Source organism: Felis catus, chromosome B1, assembly GCF_018350175.1.
Source record: "Felis catus isolate Fca126 chromosome B1, F.catus_Fca126_mat1.0, whole genome shotgun sequence".
Lineage (NCBI taxonomy): Eukaryota > Metazoa > Chordata > Mammalia > Carnivora > Felidae > Felis > Felis catus.
Window position 1 is genome coordinate 25,041,931 of NC_058371.1, and position 23,275 is coordinate 25,065,205.

General features: G+C 37.7%; 1 protein-coding gene and 2 long non-coding RNA genes across 19 annotated transcripts in view; 1 reads left to right on the plus strand and 2 right to left on the minus strand.

Moving 5' to 3' along the window:
* DLC1 (DLC1 Rho GTPase activating protein) overlaps window positions 1-23,275 on the plus strand; it is a 484,735-nt gene that overhangs the window by 56,983 nt on the left and 404,477 nt on the right. For 3 of the 14 annotated variants that reach the window (XM_019828346.3, XM_045055300.1, XM_045055301.1), the window contains exons 1-3: window positions 4,359-4,847; window positions 7,349-7,607; window positions 20,434-21,575. In XM_019828346.3, the coding sequence (XP_019683905.2) occupies window positions 20,559-21,575 (1,017 nt within the window). In that variant the 5' untranslated portion in view covers window positions 4,359-4,847; window positions 7,349-7,607; window positions 20,434-20,558. Of the gene's footprint in view, window positions 1-3,602; window positions 4,098-4,358; window positions 4,848-7,348; window positions 7,608-20,433; window positions 21,576-23,275 lie in introns of those variants that run through there. The other 11 variants (XM_045055304.1, XM_045055305.1, XM_019828336.3 and 8 more) reach the window with 10 other exon arrangements.
* LOC109498755 overlaps window positions 1-23,275 on the minus strand; it is a 47,523-nt gene that overhangs the window by 10,294 nt on the left and 13,954 nt on the right. For 2 of the 4 annotated variants that reach the window (XR_006596362.1, XR_002155645.3), the window contains exon 4: window positions 9,993-10,594. The exons of 1 other annotated variant lie outside the window; for it this stretch is intronic. This is a non-coding gene — a long non-coding RNA (uncharacterized LOC109498755). Of the gene's footprint in view, window positions 1-9,992; window positions 10,595-12,106; window positions 12,167-23,275 lie in introns of those variants that run through there. One more of the 4 variants, XR_006596364.1, reaches the window with a different exon arrangement.
* Window positions 2,537-7,349, minus strand: LOC123384790. Its single transcript, XR_006596366.1, has 2 exons — window positions 6,160-7,349; window positions 2,537-4,966 (listed from the first exon to the last, which is right to left on the minus strand). It is a non-coding gene; the product is annotated as an uncharacterized LOC123384790 (long non-coding RNA).

Genomic DNA, 23,275 nt, shown 5'->3' on the forward strand with positions numbered 1-23,275 from the left:
AGTGTTTTAAAGACATTCATTCCCTCTATCTATGTATTAATTATGATTTTGCCATTCTAATGATGCTATTCCTTCCTAAAAATGGAAAGAATCAAACTTTACTTGCACTCACAATGTGACAAATGATAAATGTGGGTGCTGAACTAATGATGCTTGCTACTCAAGTTACAAAGAGTGAAACATTCTTTGCACAGAATAGATCTGGCTTTGCACAGCTGAGGGGTTGTTGGACTACATGAGAGTCCTTGAGCAACCCCGTAAAAGAAGTTGAGGTTCAGAGTTCATGAAGACACCTGGGAGTTGGCCAGTCATAGCCAGTGGGTATTATTTAGTCCTAGTACCTGGGAAGAAAGTTGATCTTCACAGTCACTTCTATTCCTTATTATTCCTTTTTTTTTAAGTTTATTTATTTTGAGAAAGAGACACAGAGAGAGAGTGGAGGAGGGGCAGAGAGTGAGGGAGAAACAGATTCCCAGTGTGGGGTTTGAACCCACAAACCTCGAGATCAGGAATTGGACACTTAACTGACTGAGTCACCCAGGCACCCCTGCTATTCTCTTTTCTTAAAAAAAAAATGTTGGGGTTGGGGTGCCTGGGTGGCGCAGTCGGTTAAGCGTCCAACTTCAGCCAGGTCACGATCTCGCGGTCCGTGAGTTCGAGCCCCGCGTCAGGCTCTGGGCTGATGGCTCAGAGCCTGGAGCCTGTTTCCGATTCTGTGTCTCCCTCTCTCTCTGCCCCTCCCCCGTTCATGTTCTGTCTCTCTCTGTCCCAAAAATAAATAAACGTTGAAAAAAAATGTTGGGGTGCCCGAGTGGCTCAGTTAAACATCTGACATTAGCTCCGGTCATAATATCACAGTTTATGAGTTGGGGCCCTGCATCGGGCTCTATGCTGACAGCTCAGAGCCTGGAGCCTGCTTTGGATTCTGTGCCTCCCTCTCTCTCTGCCCTACTCCTCTCTCTCTCTCTCTCTCTCTCTCTCTCTCTCTCTCTCTCTCTCTCAAAAATAAACATTAAAAATAAGTACATAATTCCTCCACCAGTAAAAATGTTCCAAATGCGTACATTTAATTCAGAGTTCAAAAGACTGACGAGTTGTTTGTTTGTTTGTTTGTTTGTTTTAATTATCACAGAGGGCAAAGTAAGGATGAGAGAGGACAATAAAGGGTGAAAATAATTCTAGTTAAAAATGAATACCGCATCAGCCACAATGGCTTTACATGGACTATCATCTCTAATTTTGAAAAATCCTTAGATCCAGAGGCTATAAAACTGAGGCTCACATGACTTTCGTAACTTGCACAGGGTCATCATGATTGTTAGTTCTGGAGCCTGACTCCTATGCTCATACTCTATTTTCAGCTTTCTAACGGCCTCTATACCATATTTTATTAGTGATCTAGCTCAGAGTAATAAGGAAACATGTAAGGAACTGATGTATTTAGATTTACATGCAGAAAGGAGAAAGGGACAAATGCTTTGGACCACTTCTGTGTGCCTGACACTATGTTAAATATTTAGGAAATTATCTCATTATTTATCTTTATACTCATATTTGGTAAAGCCTTCATGAGAATATAAGTTTTGAGATTTGTTTGGAGTCAGGCAACTGAAGGAAGAAAAATAAATAAGAGTGATTAAAGATTTGGGAAGTAATCCTTCCAATAATAGAATAAAGCATGAAGTCTTGTTTGTTTAGAGAAGAGAACGTTAAGGAGAAAATTACTGTTAAGAGTGTCTAGATCTCTACAAAGGCATTTATAAATGTACGTGAATAGGGTTTTGTTGTTTCCTCAGGCCAGTGGAAACAGGGCAAGACAAAATTGTATGAAGGGGGGATTATGTCACTCATGAGGAGAAGCTTGCTAAGAATTAGGGTACTAATATTTATTGAGCGCCTACTGTCTACTAGAAAACCAGAAGCCCAGAGGCAGAGATAGAGATAGAGATAAACAAGTTATTTTAGGAAAGAACTTACATCAATTCCCATTCCATTCTGCTCCAGTGTTTTCCTGAGGGAAATAAATATAAATTTATAAATATATGTGTATATAAAGCGAATCCTGTGTTCCAATCTGTGAGTTATGTAGGGCTGTCTCTATTTTTAAAGGGGGATCTGAAACTCAGAAAGTTTCAGTCTTCCTAATTTCATACAGCAAGTAAGTGTGAGTCAAGACAGGCAGTGGAACTCTCCGAGGATGGAAAAGACACAAAATCTGGAGTCAGAAAATCTGAGTTGTGGTGTGCACTTGCTCACTTTTCATCATGTGATTCTGAGAAAAATAATTCCACAAATTTCCAATGCTTTATATTTAAAAGAAAAATAAGAGCACACACGGGGGCGCCTGGGTGGCTCCACTGGTTAAGCTTCCAACTTCGGCTCAGGTCATGATCTCGGGCTTTGTGAGTTCGAGCCCCATATCAGGCTCTGTGCTGACAGTGTGGAGCCCACTTCAGATTCTATGTCTCCCTCTCTCTCTCTCTGTCCTTCCCCCGCTAGTGCTGTGTGTGTGTGTGTGTGTGTGTGTGTGTGTCTGTCGCTCAAAAATAAATAAACTTAAAAAAAATAAGAGCACACAAAAAGATTATTGGGAACAGTAAATGGGCATAGTTTCAGTGGAAGTATTTTCAATATGAATATAGTAAGTCTTCAAAGGATTTATGAAATTATGGACTTCCTTCTTGCCATGTAGTTGAAGGTTGCATTAAAGGAATCTAAATGCTCATTTTTTAAATCGCTCATGTTTTTCTATAAACTTCTAACACTTGCTTTTCTGCCCACATGTTTTTACTTGAATGCTTCTCATCTTTAAATTCATATGCAGTCTTTTTGTCTTGCTATTTCATATTTCTCTAATAGTCCATGATTTGCATTACTTCTGAGAGATTTTAGTTATCTATCCAGTAAGAAAAGAAATCGTAGCTATCTCATCATACTTCTTCAGGTTATCAGCTACCCACTATCTCTGGGGATACTAAAAAGATGGCCGTTGTGATATCTAGTTATCTGTCAGTCTTTATAAAAGTTAGAGCCAACTGAAACAGAAGCCAGCAGTGAAAACTACTTACAATGTCAGAGACGCACAGGGTGACTCTTAAGGCTAAAAAGTTTAGTGTTTCTTGTACCTTTCTATATGTTATTCATTTATCATATTGAAATTGGATTTGTTCGCATAATTCCCATTACGGGAAATCTCTAGAAATTTGTAAGCTGCACGTAGACCCAATAATCAGATTGATGTAATCACTAGTCACAGGAAAAAAAAAAATGCTTAGGTCATAAATAACAAGAGAATCCACTTATTGTAAATAAAGTAGAAGGGAGACATTACAGAGCAATTTCAACCAAGCAAGATAATTAAACTCAGAGATACTGTTTCCTGTTTCTCTGGTATAAACAACAAAGCGGCTCCACTGGCCTCTGCACAACCTGGATGTCCTAAGGCCACATCCCTCTCCTTTCCTTCCACTTTCCCTAAAGAGAATTCTGGGTCATAAAGGAATGAGAATTGGTATAACTTCTTTCCTGAAAGGACTTGAGCTTCCTCTGCGTTGATATTTGTGTCATCTTATTATAAGACGAGCTAACATCTATTATTAATTGATGCACTAATTAAAGCCATATTTGCAGTTTCCATTAGCTTATTCCCTAAATTCTCCAGAGTTGGCTGTCTGGTTTTAATCAAAACCAAATGGTAGTCCAAGTTCCCAGCCTGAAGCGGCTAGGAGGAAGTCATTCAGTGGAGGCACAAGAAAGCAGAAAAGATAAACAGATGATAGTTCACAAAATTTGTGTCGGACGAAGGGTGCAGATACCGTGAGCTGCTCTGGAGATGTGATTCAGGGACTCTGTCATGCTGGATGGAAGAACTTGCAAGTACTTAATGTCAGCAAGACTGTAATGGGATCAAGATGGAGTCTGTCTCCTGCTCTCCCAGCCCTGCGCTTGTGTAACTGGAGGATTCTGACTGGAGGTAAAGCTGCATGTGCCATGACAGAAACTACTTTAATTCTGTGAAGGATTCCTGGGATTGGAGAGGTTTGAAGGCAACGTTCTATCTCCTGGCTTCTCGGGATTATCCTCACAGACCTTGTCAGGTACAGTATGCAGGGCTGTAGCATTTTAACTTGTAAGTAGGGTTAAAAAAAAAAAAAGAAAAAGAAAAAAAAACTTTTGCGTTTAGGGGATTACCGTTTTTAAAACACCTAAATTCATCTTGCTCTCCTAAGAGATCTTCTGAGAGGAGAACGGCAAAGGTATTTGGATTAAGTTGTGCACATGCATTTAATATAGTGGAAATGCTGTAGAGGAAGGAAAAATCTGTTTTCTTTCCTTTTTTTTTTTTTTTTTATTCATCAGCAGTGTGGGATAGAGAAAGCTCTACGACTTTATGACTCTCCAGCTAATCACCTCAAGAGCTTTGACAAACTCACTTCAGTTCTGTGTAAAATCAGAACTCCTAAAACGCCCAGGCGGGCTGTGCTCGGCCCCCCTCCCTCTGCTTCGTGCACTCTTTCTCACATGCACTGCTCAGAGGCAGGAAATGCTTCCCAGGCAATCTGGGCCTGCTTGTGGAGGCCCCTTTCGCAAAACATCAGTCTGAATTTAGTGGACAGAAGTCACTAGGAACGCCTTGACAGACTCCTGCTTTAACTGCGGCTCCCTCCAGCTGCAGAGGGTGTTTTTGTTAGAATCACACACTGCGTAAAACTGCTTAGAATAGAGCCATGATCTCAACCACGAAAACGTGAACTTATATTTTGGAGGAACTAACGGGGACGGACTTCTTGGCTAGCCTGAGCGTTGAACAATGTCATGCCTGGGCGTTTCAGCTCCTCGCTGTCTAGGTAAGACGCTGTGGACTCTCTGTCTTTGTATGTCGAGGCAATCTTTGAAGAGGCAGAAAGTTTGACAGAAAGGCTAGCATCTTGCACTGAGTGGTGATTTCCTAAGTTGTGGAGCTCAGCTGTGAAGTTAGAAGTGGAAAATGTTTAGTGAGGAGGAACTGTGAGTCAAACTGTTTTAGCACAATGTCAATTCTAAAACGGGCTCCACAGAGATTTTACTCTCTTCCTCCATGAACGAAGAGTTTATTTGAATCCCTCTTTCTCTTGACTTTTTGATGAATAAGACCAGGTTTCCTGTTAGATGGCATAATGCAAAACAAATACATATTCTCACACTTAAGTGTGAGGGGTAAATGATTTCTTTTTATCTTCCCCTTCTTTTGCCAACAGGGAGAGTAGATAGCACCAGACTGACTTTTCTTGATGATGTATCTCCAGAGAATATTCTGTGGCATGTAAACATATTAAGATTAGACTCCTCAGTAGTTCCCCAAACCGGTCTCAACCACAGCTCAAGCTGTTAGTGTACAACTTAAATGTTTCATTAAGAAACAGGTAAACACACGAAACTTCAAAAATTATTTCTATCCTAAATAGTATTTAATCTGACTTTCAAACACTTTAAATGTTAGAGTTGGGCTTAGTTTATAAGGACTTTCCTAGATTCACTGCCTAGGTCATATTTGTGTGAATATTTGTGAATAATTAAAATAAATCTGAATGACAATGACATTCGCTATTATCATTTTAAGGCAGCTGGAAATCACTACAGTCATATGAAAAACCAAGCATGTATTCATGTATTCATAATTCATATAATCATAAAATTAGATTTCTGTGGGGCTGTAGTCTCTTTAAGGTATCTTAAATGTTTAAGCCTGTACTATATGAAGTAAGAAATCTAGCAATGACTGAAATAAAATGGACTTGCAATGCATAGCATCCTGTTACATTTATATTTCCAAAGATTGAAAAATGAAAATAATTATTTTAAAGAAACAATGTGGGATGGCATGTGAAGGGAATAAATATTCAGGCGTATCTCCAAATCAATTAAATGACCACCAAACGTAACAAATGAAAGATGAGAGCCATTTGACAGTTGGATCATAAGAAATCAAGTGTTTTAATTCTAAACTTTCACGCAGTACAAGGTGACCATTTGTTGCATTAGCTAACTTACTGAATTCTATGCTAGAATGAATTATCTTGGTGAATTTTAACTATTCATTAACAAATTAAGATGTGTTATTACCTTTAAGTATTACAAAAATCTATTGTTAAGCATGTTAAAAATAAAATGCTGACTTACCTAAATTATGATTTCATAATTGAAAAGATTTCATAATTCTTAATAATTCACAATTTGAATTCCTAATCCAAAAGAATTTCAAGGAAGGAAAGATCTCATAAGAGATCACTTCTTGAAGCACTGTCCTGAGGTTTCCACAAGGCAGCTGAGGAATGACATTCAAACATGACCTGTCCAAGGTCATATTGCAAGCTAGTGGAAGAGATAACAGAGGAACCCTGCTTCGTAATTCAGATATCTTTACACTACATCACCTTCTCAAGTAATAATAATTATGCAGAGTGAAGTATGAAATATGTCCAGTAGAAGGCTACTTTTAGACAGAATCTTATAGCACCTCTTTAAAAAATAAAAAAGTCCTAAAACTGCCACCCGGGAGGGGGAAAAAATCATGGCTTAAAAAAAAAAAAGAATCAAATTCACTAAGTAATGAACTTGTCTCAAATGCAAAAGTTTTTATGCCTTTAACCCTTCAATGGAGTAACTTGTTGGTGACAATTTTGTTATATTTCCTATTTATGCTAAGAAAATCCATATGCTAATAATTATACTAATATTAAACTGATGTTTCTTAAAAGCATAGGGCTAGGAAGGAGTTGTCCGATTCATGTCCTCGTATTCAAATAGTATCATAACAAATCTATCCCAACCAGCAATGATCAGGGCTTTTATTCCCCACATCAGAACCGGTCTAAGGACCTCATGCACCCAGACATTCTTTCTTTTATCTAACCTAAATCTCTATTGCTGTAGCCTATTTCCAGTTTTATGGGTTTTTCCTCTGTGGAAACGTGGAAAACCTAAATGGACATATGAAAACATAAGTGTACGTTTGTGGGCCAAATAAAGCCCACTTGCTTTCATCTTGCCTTGTATGGCTTATTTTCAATCCTTTAATTGGTTCATACATCTCCTCTGAGCCTTCTACAAGGTCCTTTAGTTGTAGAATGTAGAATTTCTTACAGTATATAAATAAGTGTCTGAGCAGGGCAGTGTGAAATGAGAGAGTTGGCTACTTAAGCTGTATCATACTTCATATGTGACAGTATATGGTGCCATGCATGCTGAACACTGCACTCTCCAAGGCAAGAAACTTTCTTATAAAACTAATATATGTCATTTCTACTACATGCCATTTCTTGGAGGGAATGTGTGTCCTGATCCTTTCTTTTCCATTTTTACGAACCAGATCGAATTTCCTGATGTTATTACACTTCAAAGATACGCCATTCAACACTTTTGGTGTCACCGTACTGCACATCATTGGAATGAGGAATAAATTCAGTAAAGCAGTAGCTTATACAACTGACTGCATGATTAGCAGGGAGCCTAGCAAAAAAGAATGCATCAGTTTATATTTTTCTTAAGGATATTATAATTTAAAAGGCCGATTTTCCTGACCCCATTTAAACCTGCCCACAGCATCCACCTCGCTACAAAGACCTTAGGTAAGCTTTCATCTCACTCATAGAGGATTGGGTCTTACTGGCTTTAAACAAGTTTAAATTGGGGACGTTTTAAATTAATCTTTTATTTTTCTCTTACGTGTTTCTTCTTGGAAAATGAATGGTGTATTATCTTACAATGAGAATCTCTCTGTAGAAATCATTACAGTACAACAGGTTTCCGAAGAGATGACCTAGTCCTGGATCGGAGAATTTTATTATCAAAATAGAGAAATGTCAATAATTGTACATGAGAATTTAAAGAGGGTGAGGAAAAAGTAAAAACCTCTGGATTTGAAGGAGTTGGCATGACTGTTGTACCTTCCTCCCCCATGTGAACAGTAAGCCCCATATGCCTACAACTTTAACCAAACAAGTTTACAAAGAAGTCCAACTCCAGACTGACTTTGGTGTGGTTATAGGAATGCAACTTTTATTTCCATGGTTCCCTTTTGGCATTAAATTGGTAGTCAGTTCTTAGAGTTTTGAGACATAGATGGACTTAGTTTTTAGTTAAATTAAACGGAATAAAGGTAAAGTGTGGACCTTGAGACCACTTTTAAAAAGAGATTGTTGATTTTGATTCAGTAGATTATAGAGTATATAAGTCAAGTTGAATAAATAAGGACTCCTCTGCAAAAAAAAGGTGGGGGGGAGAAAATTTAAACAGCATGCATATGATTGTTCTCATTAATTAAGATAGATGGGCAGGAAAAATTGTATTAGTTATATGTGTAAAAAATGTTTTGTATATGAATGAATTAACAAAGTATTTTAGCAATACAATTGAAGGAATTCAAAGGGAAAATAAGTTCTGTAATGGAAATGAGAGAGAAAGGAAGTAGGAAGATCAAAGCAAGTTTAGAAATTCAATTAATGTTTCTTTTTATTCTCAGCAATTAACAAAATACTTAACATATGGTGTCCATACCTATTTGTCAATAAATATTTGTGAATAAATAGGAAGGAACAAGGAAAGAAAGGAAAGAAACACCAGTGATAAAGAATGGGAATTGTGGGACTTTTTTTTTTATTTTCCAGACATCCTGTGATGATAGAATAATTTTTACAGGGGAGGAAAAATAAGAGGTTGTCAAGAATCATCAGAGCCTGAGGCCAAAGGTTAACAACATTCTCATAAGATGACATTACAAATTCATTAGAAACCAGAAGGAAGCGTGAGCATCCAGAAGTAGTTTAAAATGAAAAGTTACATGAAGCCAGTGACAGAGCACTAGTGCATTTTCCACTATTTAAATGGGGTGGAGAACTGAAAAGCTCATGGGCAGAGTCAGAAAACTGGCTCTAATTTGCATCTTTGCCACTTGATGTTCTGTGATTTGTAGCACATCCCATAACTACTTTGAGTTTCTGCTGTTTATTAGTAAAATGTGGCAGAGAATGAAAACACTTATATCACTGGGTCATGTTGAGCATCACATGAGATTTTATATGGGCAAATAGTTTTGCACACAGTGCAAATCTTTGTTTAAAAGATTTAAATAAATCTTTGTTTAAAAAAGCATAGGTCAACTAGTCAAGAAAGAAAGACTCATGGTGTTTCACGTTTTGGCCAAGTTGCTCATCTATATTGAAATAGCATGGGAATGCAAGGGATAGTTCCAGCTCATACTCAGCCATGGATTCTGCAGCTAAGGTCAATCAAAAATTAAGGAGTCGTCATCGTCATCATCATCATTAGTATCATCATTACGTCCCGTAACATCTAGTGAGTTCTTGCAGTATGCAATGGGTTAAGTGTTCTACATATATCATTAACTTTGTATTATTATTTTAGCTTAATTTTATTATTTAACCCTCAACAATTTTTCATTATTCCCATTACACAAGTGAGAAAACTGAAGAACACATTTAGGTAACTCAATCACCAAGAAAAAGAAATGGTTCTTTAACCATATTGCCTTCACAAAAAAAAAATGGAAATAATAACTTCTGCCCACCGATAGGCATTTGACCTTGAGCTAGTGACTGAAGCCTGCCAAAATTCCTCCCTATAAAATTAGGGCAATGACAGCAACGACTTCCTAGAGTGTTTGTGCGTGTTATTGCCAAGGGACATAGTGTAAGGACAGTACCTGACCCATAGTAAATGCTTAGGAAGTGGGAGTCTTTTTTTTACTGTTACTATTATAGTGACCATCAGAAGTTTTCGATGCACCTGCTATTCTGTATCCAACAAACATTTGATAATAAAAACAAGTTCAACTGTACATAGGTGACAAAATAAAATGAGAATTGTACAGGGGCGCCTGGGTGGCGCAGTCGGTTAAGCGTCCGACTTCAGCCAGGTCACTATCTCGCAGTCCGTGAGTTCGAGCCCCGCGTCAGGCTCTGGGCTGATGGCTCAGAGCCTGCAGCCTGTTTCCGATTCTGTGTCTCCCTCTCTCTCTGCCCCTCCCCCGTTCATGCTCTGTCTCTCTCTGTCCCAAAAATAAATAAATGTTGAAAAAAAAATTAAAAAAAAAAAGAGAATTGTACATATTAAATACAGACGGGAAAGTTGACATCAGAGGCGGCAACCCCTGCCAGGATATGACGTAACAGAAGTAGCTAAATTCCCAATGATTTCATGTTCCTGATTTCCATGGAAATCATACTTATTTGAATGAATGCCATCTCAGTCTCCTGTTGTCACCTAGCAATCTAAGCACCTGTGTCGATGTAGCCATATCTCTTATTTACAGTGAGCGATTACTGTGTCTACCGTTAGAGGGTTCTTAGAAATGATAGCAAAGCTAAAAATAGAAAGTGGCCACTTAAAGCAAAGACACATCTCACCATGCTGATGATAAAGCTTTATAATCCATGTCCCTTGGTGAACAGAAATGTTGTTTTGCCATTCAAAAAAAAAAAAAATAGCAGCCAAGCTCTTGATATCAAATTTAACTCTAAGATATTTCCTATTGCATGAAAAATCGCAGCAGAAACAAGTTCAGAGCAAAGGCTCTCTTTTTTGGTTATAAGGGATTCTGTAGAAAAAAAAATATCAAAAACAAATGATTAATTATTCATTAATTTATTTGCAGAGACATCTAAGATATGGTATAGTTCTAGATGCTCAAAGGATTCTGCATATGATGGAACACTATCAATGAGAAAACTGTGTACTTTTGAAAAATAGGCAAATCTAAAGAGAATACATGTATCTAGAAAATACTGCATCCATGATGCAATATTATTCCCCATGATGTATTATTTTTTAAATTTTATTTAAATCTAAGTTAGTTGCCATATAATGTAATAATGGTTTCAGATGCAGAATTTAGTGATTCATCACTTACAAATAACACCCAGTGCTCATCCCAAGAAATGCCCTTCTTAATGCCCATCACCCATTTAGCCCATCCCCCCCCCCAACACCCCTCCAGCAACCCTCAGTTCTCTGTGTTTAAGAGTCTCTTACGGTTTGCCTCCCTCTCTGTTTTTATCTTCCTAATTCTGGGATCATTTGGAAACCAGTTATCCTCAAAAAGGTCTCAGTGATATCAGGAAAATATTATGAAGTATTCCACGATTTCCTCAAATTGCCTGTGGGTTACTTAAGAAAACATTAAGAGAATCAGCAGACCTGGCTGACCTGAGCCCTAAAGTGGTAGTAAGTCACACTCTGCCAGTATCTGGGCCCCTCCCTGCGAAAGAAAGAAAGAAAGAAAGAAAGAAAGAAAGAAAGAAAGAAAGAAAGAAAGAAAGAAAGAAAGAAAGAAAGAAAGAAAGAAAGAAAGAAAGAAAGAAAGAAAGAAAGAAAGAAAGAAAGAAAGAAAGAAAGAAAGAAAGAAAGAAAGAAAGAAAGAAAGAAAGAAAGAAAGAAAGAAAGAAAGAAAGAAAGAAAGAAAGAAAGAAAGAAAGAAAGAAAGAAAGAAAGAGTGAGGGAGGGAGGGAGGGAGGGAGGGAGGAAGGAAGGAAGGAAGGAAGGAAGGAAGGAAGGAAGGAAAAAAGAAAGAAAGGAAAGAAAGGAAGGAAGGAAGGAAGGAAGGAAAAAAGAAAGAAAGGAAAGAAAGGAAGGAAGGAAGGAAGGAAGGAAGGAAGGAAGGAAGGAAGGAAGGAAAAAAAGAAAAGAAAGGAAGGAAGGAAGGAAGGAAGGAAGGAAGGAAGGAAGGAAGGAAGGAAGGAAGGAGAGAGGGAGGGAGGGAGGGAGGAAGAAAGAAGGGGAAGGGGAAGGGAGGAAGGAAGGAAGGAAGGAAGGAAGGAAGGAAGGAAGGAAGGAAGGAAGGAAGGAAAGGAAGGAAAGAAATGACTGAGGCTGCATTACATAGCAGGAACCTGAAGGTAAAAATAGGGCACAACAGGAATAATAATTTATAATTTTAGAAATCTGCTTTTTTTTAAATGATGGACTGACTTCTAGTGAATTGACAGAGTTAATTTTCACATTTACTTAACTCCTGGAATCTTTGGCCCCTGAAAGCTAAGAATAAGAAAAAATTTTCCAAGCTCAGGATACACATGAAAAATAGGTCAATATTAAAAGAATATTTTTAAATTGGGTACCTGCTTCTTCAGTTTTCTTCTAAAGCCCAAAACTGATGGAAGCTTGGATGTGTCTTTGGGAAAAAGGAATGTACTACTTATTCCGCTGGCGTGGTTCATTATAGGTGGTTTATTTTATAATGTACTATTTTTTATGATATCTAGACAGCCTAAATGCATGGTAGCTCTCTCATATATAATATTTTAAGCTTCATGAAGCAATTTACCAATAAAGAGTTTCAATACGAGTTTGTTTTCCACAAACAGCTAAGAGGCATAATGAGTAAATTCCAACATCTGACAAAATATGTGGAAGTAGATGGATAATGATTTTGTGAAGAATTGGGACACAGATTGCTACTCAAGAAAGAAAGTCTGCATCCAATCATATGGAGATAAATTCACACATCATATTATTAAAGATCTCTCTCTCCCACAGTCTATTACTAGCCCTGTCAGATTTGGATCAGACAGAATGAATATTTTAAAGGAAAAGCGCTAATTATCTTTTACTAAAATCTGGCTACCCCAACCCCTGACTAGAGTCATAGAAATGCTTTTTTAAAACGTGGTATCTTTTTTGGCTTTTTGTTCATGCATTTACATGAAGGAATTAAGAAGAGTCATATCTGCCTACGCTTTCTTACTGCTCCTAAGCGTCTTGAATATGAGACATCAGTTTGGCAATGAAAAGCATTGCTCTTCATGTTATCATTGAGTTGGAGAGCAGTAGGAAGATGCCCAAATGTGCACCACTTGGTTTGCTAGGTAATTTGTTCCTTGACAGCCTCATCAAGAAAATGAATTTCGTTTTGGCCTCTGCAAATTCTCACTGTAATCAATATTTACTTTGACATTAATGAGCCTACAAGTGAAAAACTCTATTAAGTTGTGATCATGTCTGTGTTGTTGCTTCTGTTCTAATTGTCTGATTCAGTTTGTAAGTGGTTTGGGGGCATTTACTAGTTGCAAATGTGACTCCCTGAAAGTAGGCTCAGAGACATGAAGATTTGATATCGTGATAGGATCTTCAGATTCCCAGTGACTCCATTTCACAGACCTGACCCTTATATTAGCAACAAAGTAGGTCAATGTAGCAATGTTCTTTTCTTGGTTCAGATGCGCTCTTTATCTTTAAAGAGTACATTTTAGAGAGTTGAAACTACTTTTAATTAAAAGGAGAGTATTCCCCTCATTTCTTCTCTTCTTTCCCACAATGGCTGAGAATATGCTATATGGTAGATATTACTCTTATATATGCTTTAAAAAAAGTACTCGGAGGACAACATGACCTACAATTTAACATGGGGTAAGTAATTAATATGAAAGACCCTAAGGGAAATCAGAAGCAACTGTGGACATCTAAAGAAAAAGTAGAAAAATAAAGAGAAAGTGGCAGTAGTGTTATGTCTTTAGTTTCTAGTAAATACATAGAATCTGTGTGAAGGTATTTAAAGATGACCCGGAAGTCAATCATGTGTGCATGCATATGTGTGTGTGTGTATGCATACATACATTTTAAAATTTTCAAATTTTTATTTATATGTGTGTATATATTTATGTCTATATACGTCATTTGTTTCTGAAAGGATAAAATGAGATACCCACATTTAAGGGGTTGAATCAGGAAAGTTGTCATTTTCTAAGTACTATGAATGAGATGTCCAGGAGAAGTTGCAAAATAGTGTAATGAAGAATTCCTCTTTTCATATGCAGTTACTTAGTTCAGGTTATGTACAGCTTATTTTCTATATCTTATTTTTTAATTTTTAATTTTAAAGATTTGTTAAATGTTTTTTATTTATTTTGAGAGAGAGAGAGCGTGCATGCATGCACAAGTGGGGCAGGGGCAGAAAGAGAGAGAGAGAGAGAGAGAGAGAGAGAGAGAGAGAGAGTATCCCAAGCAGGCTCCATGCTGTCAGCACAGAGCTGGATGTGGGGCTAGAACTCATGAACCTTGAGATCATGACCTGACCCAAGATCAAGAGTTGAACACTTAACCAACTGAGCCACCCGGGGGCTTCTTGTTTTCTGTATCTTAAAACTTCTGTTCAGATAACATTTTAGAGAGCTATAGCTAAGAGGATTACCAAGAATATTTGTCCTGAATGGCATAAGTTCCTAAAAGGGTCAAAGGAGGGAGCGCCTGGGTGGCTCAGTCAGTTAAGCATCCGATTTGGGCTCAGGTCATGATCTCATGGTTTGAGTTCGAGCCCCGCATCAGGCTCTGTGCTGACATCTTAGAGCCTGGAGCCTGCTTTGGATTCTGTGTCTTCCTTTCTCTCTGCCCTCCCCTGTTGCACTCTGTCTCTCTCTAAAAAAAAAAAAATAATATATATATATATATATATATATATATATATAGAGAGAGAGAGAGAGAGAGAGAGAGAGACAAAGGAGGAAGAAGGCCATTAAAAAAATACCACCTAAGAATCTTATAGAAAACTACGTGACATTATTGGCCCAAAATAAATACCCAAACTGGCACCTTTATTGTGCTAAAGGAATGAAAAAAGGTATATGTGTTATTGTGAGGGGGTAGTATTGTGAGTGGGAAAGGGAATACAGGGAATAGTTTGGCCCTATTGGATGTGTTGTAGAGGAACTGCAATCATATTTACCTATCAACTCAATCTTAAAATCACTGCTCTCGAGGCGCCTAGGTGGCTCAGTTCGTTAAGCGTCTGACTTCAGCTCAGGTCATGATCTCGTGGTTCATGGGTTTGAGCCCCACATTGGGCTCTGTGCTGACATCTCAGAGCCTGGAGCCTGCCTTGGATTTTGTGTCTGCCTCTCTACCCCTCTCCTGCTCCCACTGTATCTGTCTTTCTCTCAAAAATAAACAAATGTTGGGTCACCTGGGTGGCTCAGTTGGTTAAGCGTTCGACTTCTGCTCAGGTCGTGATCTCATGGTTTGTGAGTTCGAGCCCTGCATCAGGCTTTCTGCTGTCAGCAGAGAGCCCACTTAGGATCTTCTGTCCCCCTCCCCCCCTGCCCCTCCCCCGTTCACGTTCTCTCTCTCTCTCTCTCTCTCTCTCTCTCTCTCTAAAATATAAACATTTAAAAATTTTTAAAAAATCACTGCTCTAGAACATATTAAAATTTAGATTAAATTTAGATTATTATTTAACATGCTTTATGAGATTCAGAAATTTTTCTTTATTTCAAGCAAATAACACATCGAATCATCACAGTTTGTTTTTAGCTGTTTCTCCTATTACCTCCATATTTCTAAACAACATGATTATACAATTTCTTTTTTCCATTTTAGACATTATCTATTAAGTTCCTATTTTGGGAAATAAAGAGTTAGCTCTCCGAGACTATTCTTCCCAGCATCTCTAACCCCATCCCCTACAAAAATGCTATGTTTCAAAAAATAGTTGCTTTCATAATTTTTTATTAAGTCAGTATTTACTACTTGCATTATTTTGGCCACACAAAAAAATCACTGCTAAGCCAAGTAGTGTACTATATTTCTTTTCTTTTAAATCTCTTTTTCCTGGAGGTAATAACTGATTTTTCTAGTTTTCTATGTAATTATTACTAATTCTTCCACCTAAATTGCCTGACTTTATTATAAAACCCTCTCAATGTGGTCACATACCTCATATAATGTATTATATCCATGTTTTTTCCTTAGAGTCATCTCTTGTAGAGAACTTTGGGATTTATTTGAAATGATTGCTTGCTAGGCCTGCTACATAAATTTCATCCTGAAAATTCCATTCCCTGATCTTTGTGTTGAATTTCTGACTCCCTTGTTGCCGTGTCTTTTCCACTTTATTTATTCTCTTCTTTAGGTGGAACTATCCCTACAGTAGCTTCTTGAGAAGAGGGGGGACATATTTTAAGTCTCCTCATATAATTTTATGGTAGAAATAATTTCTCATCAGAATTTTGAAGATATATTTGCCTGTCTTGTTTCCAGTTTTTCTATTAAGAAATCCAACACCACCGAGATTCCCAATACATAATATATAATCTCTTTTCTCTCTCTGATAACATGTATGTGCATTTGCTTAACTCTAAAGCTCTGAAATTTCACAATAATGTTTTCTGCTGTGGCCTATTTTTATTCCTTGTAGTACTGCATACTTTATGAATTCCCTTGTGTCTGAAGACCTGGGTCTGCAAAATTTTCTGAAAACAAATTTGTTAAATCTCTCCCCTCAATTTTCTCTGAATGCACCTGAGAAATGTGGTTCCCCTCCAAGATGACAAATGGGTTTTCAAGTTGTTAGTAATTCTCTGGAGTTTATTGTCGCCCCTGCTATCTTTCTGAAGGAGGTGATTCTAGAATAGTGAAACTCTGAACCTCAGCTCCCATTTGATCTGGATGTTGTGGAGGCAGGAAATTTGCTACAGAGGGCCTTATTCCTCTAGTTTTCTCCTCTAGAAGCCCTATCCAACATTTACACCATCCCCATACCACTCACTATTTATAAGGAAGGAAGGAAGGGAAGAAGTGAGGGAGGGAGGAAGAAAAGAGAGGAGGAAGGAAGGGAAAAAGGAGGAAGGGAGGAAAGGAGGGAGGGAGGGAGGAAGGGACAGGAAAGGGAGGGAGGGAGGGAAGAGGGAAGGAAGGAAGGAAGGAAGGAAGGAAGGAAGGAAGGAAGGAAGGAAGGAAGGCAGGCACACAGGGAGGGAGAAACTGATGACCTTCTGTTTTATGTTAAACTTTACATGGTATCTGTGGCCATGAGAGGACTTATTTTTTTTTTTTTCTTTACGTGAGTTTCTTCCATAAAATTGTTAAGTTCCTTTAGGAAAGGTAGAATATATTATTTAGGTTTATATTCTCAATGTTTAGCGGGGTGTCTGTGGCCCCTGGGCAGTAAATAAACAGGTATTGAAGACTTGTCCAGGTAGCTTTGCTGTCAGCTCCTCAATGCTGCACCCTTGATTTCAGATACAAGTGCCTTATTTGCATCACCTTCTCTCAGGCTATAGAATGAGCAATGGTGATTATCATCAGGTTCTTCTTTTCTAAGGACAATTGCCAGGCCAAAATACATAGTATGTGTTTATTTCAGAAGCAGGTACAAAGGAGAACATGGTCATTTGATATCAGATATAGGTCAGTGATTCTCAAACTAGAAGGTCTCCAATTGTTGTTATTGTTTAGTGTAATAATGTTTAATTTCAGGGCACCTGGATGGCTCAGTTGGTTGAGTGTCTGACTCCCAATTTTTGCTCAGGTCATGATCTCAGGGCCATGGGATCAAGCCCCACATCGGGCTCCACTGTGAGTGTGGAGCCTGCTTGGATTTCTCTCTCTCTCTCTCTCTCTCTCTCTCTCTCTCTCTCTCTCTCTCTCTCTCCCCCTCCCTCCCCCCATCTGCCTCCCCAACCTACACGTGCTCTCTCCCTCTCTCTAAAATGATAAAAAAAATTATATTTAATTTCAATTAACTTTAAAATACTGTATGGCATAAAATGCTTATGTCAAGGAATGGTTAAGTGTTACAAAATTAGCTCAAATAATAAATCTGAAATTAATTGTGTCTAAACACCCTATGCACTAATATCACAAAAAGCAAATTTGGACATTTTACAAACATTTTCCAAAATGGTTACATAATTAGAAGTACATAGAATCTCTTGTAATATTAATGCAGTGGTGTTTGAACACATGCATTTAAGAAGTGAAAAATCCCCATGGAAATTCACTTCATAAAATCAACACCCTGCAATGACCTATACTTTTCCAGATCCTTCATCCAAATCCTCAGCTGCTGAGCTCATTCTGAATGGAATTGCACAAAAAAGATTACAAAAAATATTAAATTGAAATTTGCAAAATAACTAGTATTTAGAAATATCATTTTAAGGAAAGCAGCCTGCTGAGGAGGCTGATGGGGAAAATCAGGTCTTTTACAAAGACTTCTCCATCTATAGGATGGGTTCCAGTCAATTCAGATGATTTAGAAAATGAGGTCAGTATGCTCAGATGCAATTGATAATAATCCAACACTACTTTTTGTTAATACTCTTCAGCCTTTAGATCGTAGAGGCAGGTTATAGCTATAAATCTTATAAATAGAATTTAAATAGGAAGTGTGAATAAGAAAGTCTGGAGAGAGAAATTTTTTAAAAATCTATCAGACTGTAGGATATGGAATGAGCACTCAAAATGTAGTGATGATAGTCACAATGATAATTATGAAATTTTATGTCTTAAGAATATATAGACACTGTACATTCACAAGAATGATTTGGAAATGTCCAAAGAACCTAGATTCGCAGGACAGGAGTTAATGTTTTGTGTTCAATCTACCTAATTTACAATCTCTTCTCGCAACTACATGGCCTCAGAACTTGTTGAACTATCTTCCTTTGACATTATAAAAACACTTACCTATTTGTCAAGGTTAAGTGAAATAATATTATGATAAGGTCCTAGGGGCAAAATTTTTATGTAATCTGTCCCCCAAGGAGTTAATAAAACTCATTTTCTTTTAAGTAAAAGAAACGAATTCAGAATTTAGTCTCAACTTAAATGTAAATGTGGTTTAGGAATGACACAGTAATACCACTTTGCATTTCTTAAGTTAGCCTGCTCTTTCTACACTGGATAAAAATAAAGAAAAGAAAGCATCTAAAACAGAACCGCCCTATTACAACCCAAATTTGCCCATGAAAGCAGAAATTTTCTGGCCTGCATCTATGCGTTTTTTCCACTTTCCGTAGCCTCCCACACTATAATGACTTATGCATGGAATTCAGGGACTTTATATTTTCTTTTGAGTGCAAAATGAATGCCAACATGGAAAATGTGCATGCTGACCATTTTCAAATGGTCACAGGCCTTTGAGAGAACCAGATAGTATCCAGAAAGATATTTGGTCAGGTTAGGGTACCAAATTCTAGTACATTCCTTAATAAGTCTGCTGGTCTTCACAGGATGGGAATATTTACCTTTCTGGCAAGTGCTTAGTCAGAATAGCTTGAAGTGTTTGGTAGGGACTCAGAATCCTTTTCAATAGACTGAAATGACCCAAAACCAGTGTAGTAGTTAATCTTGTTTACGGCTGAAATCAATAAGCCAATCCATGTTATGTGCTGACAGTTCTTGTGTGGAGGAAAAACGAGAAGTGTCTACTTTTTGAATGGGATTTTTCTTTTATGGTCCAATAATTTGGTTTCATTTTGGGGCAACATTTGGATTAGTCATTTTTGCAAAGTTCAGTTTACATTGGTATAATCTGTTTCCTTGAACTAAGGGGTTTGAATAGTTCAAGGCAAAAAGGAGATGGAAACCTGGAATGTATTTATATTCTACCCTATCTTATGCCTGGTTTTCTGGTTTACTGAAATTTTTATGGCTAAAGTCTAATAGAAGTATACAAACGAAACTCCTTGGAGGCCAAAAAGAAAGAGACCGAAGTTTCTGAAGAATTGTACCCATTGTTTTATCATGCTCACATCTTCTTTTTGGTTCTCTGAGTTCCTGCCTGAGGAGTTTAGATTTTATACACACTAAATGTATCTGGAGGGAAGGGGTCCAGGTAGAATCTCATGCCATGGAGACAGTAAAGTTTGTTGGCTATCTAAATTTGGGCCTTAGAACCTAGGCCTAGTGTAAATCCTGGCGTGCTTCCTGGATGTATTGCCTTGGGCAAGTTATTTAACGTCTCAACAAGATGAGCTTGCCACCTAGTAGTAGCAGTAATAGCATGACTGTAAATGTATTTATCCTAAGGCATGGCCAGTGGTCTGTGTTCCATTTTCTTATGAATTATGTGTTAATAGGAGCTAAACCAGATTATTCCATGTTTCTTAGTCTCTCCCTGAGTAAATACGTCCTGGTAGTTTGGCCTCTGTATTAGCTCTTTCACAGACTAGTCCATTACACAGGCTGTCTCTGTAGCTCACGTTTTGCACGAGCAGCTCCTGGTGGCCATTGCTGCAATTCAAACCGAGCAACAAATAGATTTCTGTAAGAACTTGGGTTCACAAAAGTAAAGCAGGAAAGTATGTCAGCTAGAGTAACAAGTTTCTTCTGGTGATTTCTATTAAGTACTGCAAGGCAAATATGTTCTTAATGGAGTGTCAAACACTCAGGACTTACGTCTTCATTCATTAATAGGTCAGTCGATCCACCTGCTTTTCAAATGCTGTCAACGTTTTTTGACCAGAAATATTACATGTGAAGTTTTCTTCTAATATTAGGCTACTTCTTAAAGAAAGAACATCATTAAATCTATGGAAAGAAGCTTTGTAAATTCCCTTACTTAATCTTTCCTAGCACAGATTAAGCACTCTCTTTTCCAAGACACATTTTGACTCTAGAATGATTATCCTAAACTATATATAAATTTTTAAATTTTTTTCATAGGTGGCAAAATGATAAAATTCGCTCTCTTCTTCGGTCCGCGCATATGACGTAATGTCTCCTCAAGTTCCATCTCCTTCAGTGTCACATGGAACATATCTCTCAGTCTGTTGTCAAACTACGATGACATGTCTGTAGCTATCAGAAAGAGAAGCTGGGAAGAACATGTGACCCAATGGATGGGGCAGCCTTTTAATTCTGATGATTGTAACCCAGCATGCCATCATGGACTAGTAGCTGACAGCTCCCAGGCAAGTATGGAAAAAGATGCAACTTTAAATGTGGATCGCAAAGAGAAGTGTGTTTCACTGCCAGACTGCTGCCATGGCTCAGAGCTGAGAGACTTTCCTGGGAGGCCAATGGGTCACATTTCAAAGGAGGTGGATGAAAATGACAGCCCCGAAGGTGAAGATCAGTTTCTTTCTCTGGAGGCCAGCACGGAAACACTAGTGCACGTGTCTGATGAGGATACCGATCCCGATCCCTATGTTACAGATGATAAACAAATTTTAACTACGCAAGGACATAAGATATCAGACCAACATACTATCAGAGGAGCAGGCTCCTTAGTAAAGACACTGCCCGTCATGGAAGGTAACCAAAGTAACTCCTGGGGAATGGCTGGCGGAGCTGACTTGGCACTGGTAGAAGAAAAGAGGGGGAAAAAACCTGTTGACACTACAAGTAAAAGCCTGGAGCTTTGTAATGATATAAGCTTAAGTGAAGTAAAAGATGCATCCCAAACAAATGCATGTGACTCTTCACATGTGAAAGATATTGTGCCTGAGAAGCAATTGCTTAATTCGGCTGTAATTGCTCAGCAACGAAGAAAACTTGACTTCCCTAAAGATGAACATGAAAGAAACACCTGCGGTGTAGTACAGGATGAGTTCTTGGCTATTCCTCACAAGGGCAGAGGACTGCCATTATTAAAAGCAGATTCTGGAAGCTGCCTTCTGCAACCTCCTTCCTGCCCTGATGGAATGTCAGCTGAAAATGGCCTAGAGAAGAGTGGTTTCTTAGAACATCAGAACAAATGTCTTCCAAAGGTCAACTCAGAAGATGGCATGCAGTGTTTACACTTAAAGGAGACTCTGGCCACCCAGGAACCCACAGATAATCCGGTCAGACTTCGCAAAAGAAAGGTAAGGCACATGCACAGATTATCTGGTTTTCGGATTTTTATAAATATCCTTGTTTCTATCACTTATTATTTTGCTGGGATTAAAGAGATATGCAGATGTTTCTTTTGCCGTATAGTGTAGCTGTATAACTCAAGGATTATCTTCTTGGGGGGAACATCAGAATATGTAAAAATTAGAATATAATAACCTATTCATTTCACTAATAGTATTTATCATAGTTTGTGAACTATGCTCTTTGGAATTGTGTTGAAGACAGAATTGGTTTCACTTTCCTTAGTTGGAATTAAATAGCCACCAGATAGCTCATAGTTCAAGGCCTAGCTGATAAGTGTTCTCTAATTTTTAGAAAGAAAGTAATAATACTTTCTTTATTTAATGTCAGTTATTTGGACTTATTTCTTCTGCCCTTCAAAAAGTATATTTTATCATAATTAAAGTGGTATGAATCACACGTTAAAAATGACCCCTTTACATCTCCAAAGACAACAGTATGCCCTACCTCCAAATATGTTTATAAAAATAATACCCTGGCACATTTGCTATCATTAGGTGTATCAACTTTAATTCTGAACCAAAAAGAACCAATAGGTGAAATTACTTTTTATGGTGAGTCTCCTTTAACTACTCCTGTAGATGCCACAATCCCCGTAGAAGTTTCCAAGTGAGAGAAGCAAAGATTGGAGTGGAGTTATTTGAAGCATGGCTTAGCTAGTAGACTCTTGACCAAAATTTGTCTTATCTTTAGGATTTTCCCCAAATTCTTCCCACAATGTAGTGGTTTACTATCCTGATGTAAATACAAATATAATTTCTTCTATAAATGCAACGTGGTCGTTGGCATTGAAAACTCCCTGTGGACTGGACAACATCTTTCCTCCTCTTTTGATATAATATTAATCTATAATGGCACTTCTCCTCATACAAAACCAATGTTCAACTGGACTATGTACAATGAGGAAAGAAAACAATCTCTAACTCTTTGTGGGGGAAAAAAAGAAAAAAGAAAAAACAAAGTCCGGTTTCCATAAACTGTGGTTTTGCTAACAAACTAGATCAGTAACGTGTCATAAATTAGTTTAAATGAAGTCAAAGACTTGACAGCCAACGATCAGTATGCTCAAACTCTATGACAACAGAGCATTCTGTGTTTCTGGCAAACTCTTCTTTCTTTATACATCACATTGAAATATTAATGCTGCATAAAGTTGTTATGATTGGCATGCTCAGGTCACTTTTCCAGAAATGTCCTATATCCTATCAAATCTGCTGGGAATGCGATAATGACATAAGAAATTATTAATCGACCTATGACATAGCTCCCCTAAAATAAGACAAACCCTGCCCAACTGCTGACAAACATTAAACATTCCAGAAACATATGCTCACCACTTGGACATTTATATCAATAGTAAGAATGCTGGAAAGAATTTTCTCTTGGACATGTCACTATAGCATGGTTACATTAGGAGAGATGTAATTATAACCTATTTACAAGTTCTAACTTAAATATTCTATTTTAAGCATGTCATTATCCTAAAGTGTTATGGCGTCGTCTGGTGGAATATTTGCTTCGACTCTACAATTCCTTCGGGATGCGTTGTAATAAACAGATTAAATGCAAAATTTCAAGTTTGGACTTTACTCTAGAAAAGCATCATTATGGGAGAAACCTCTGTAACCAAAGTCTGTAGGAATTTCTG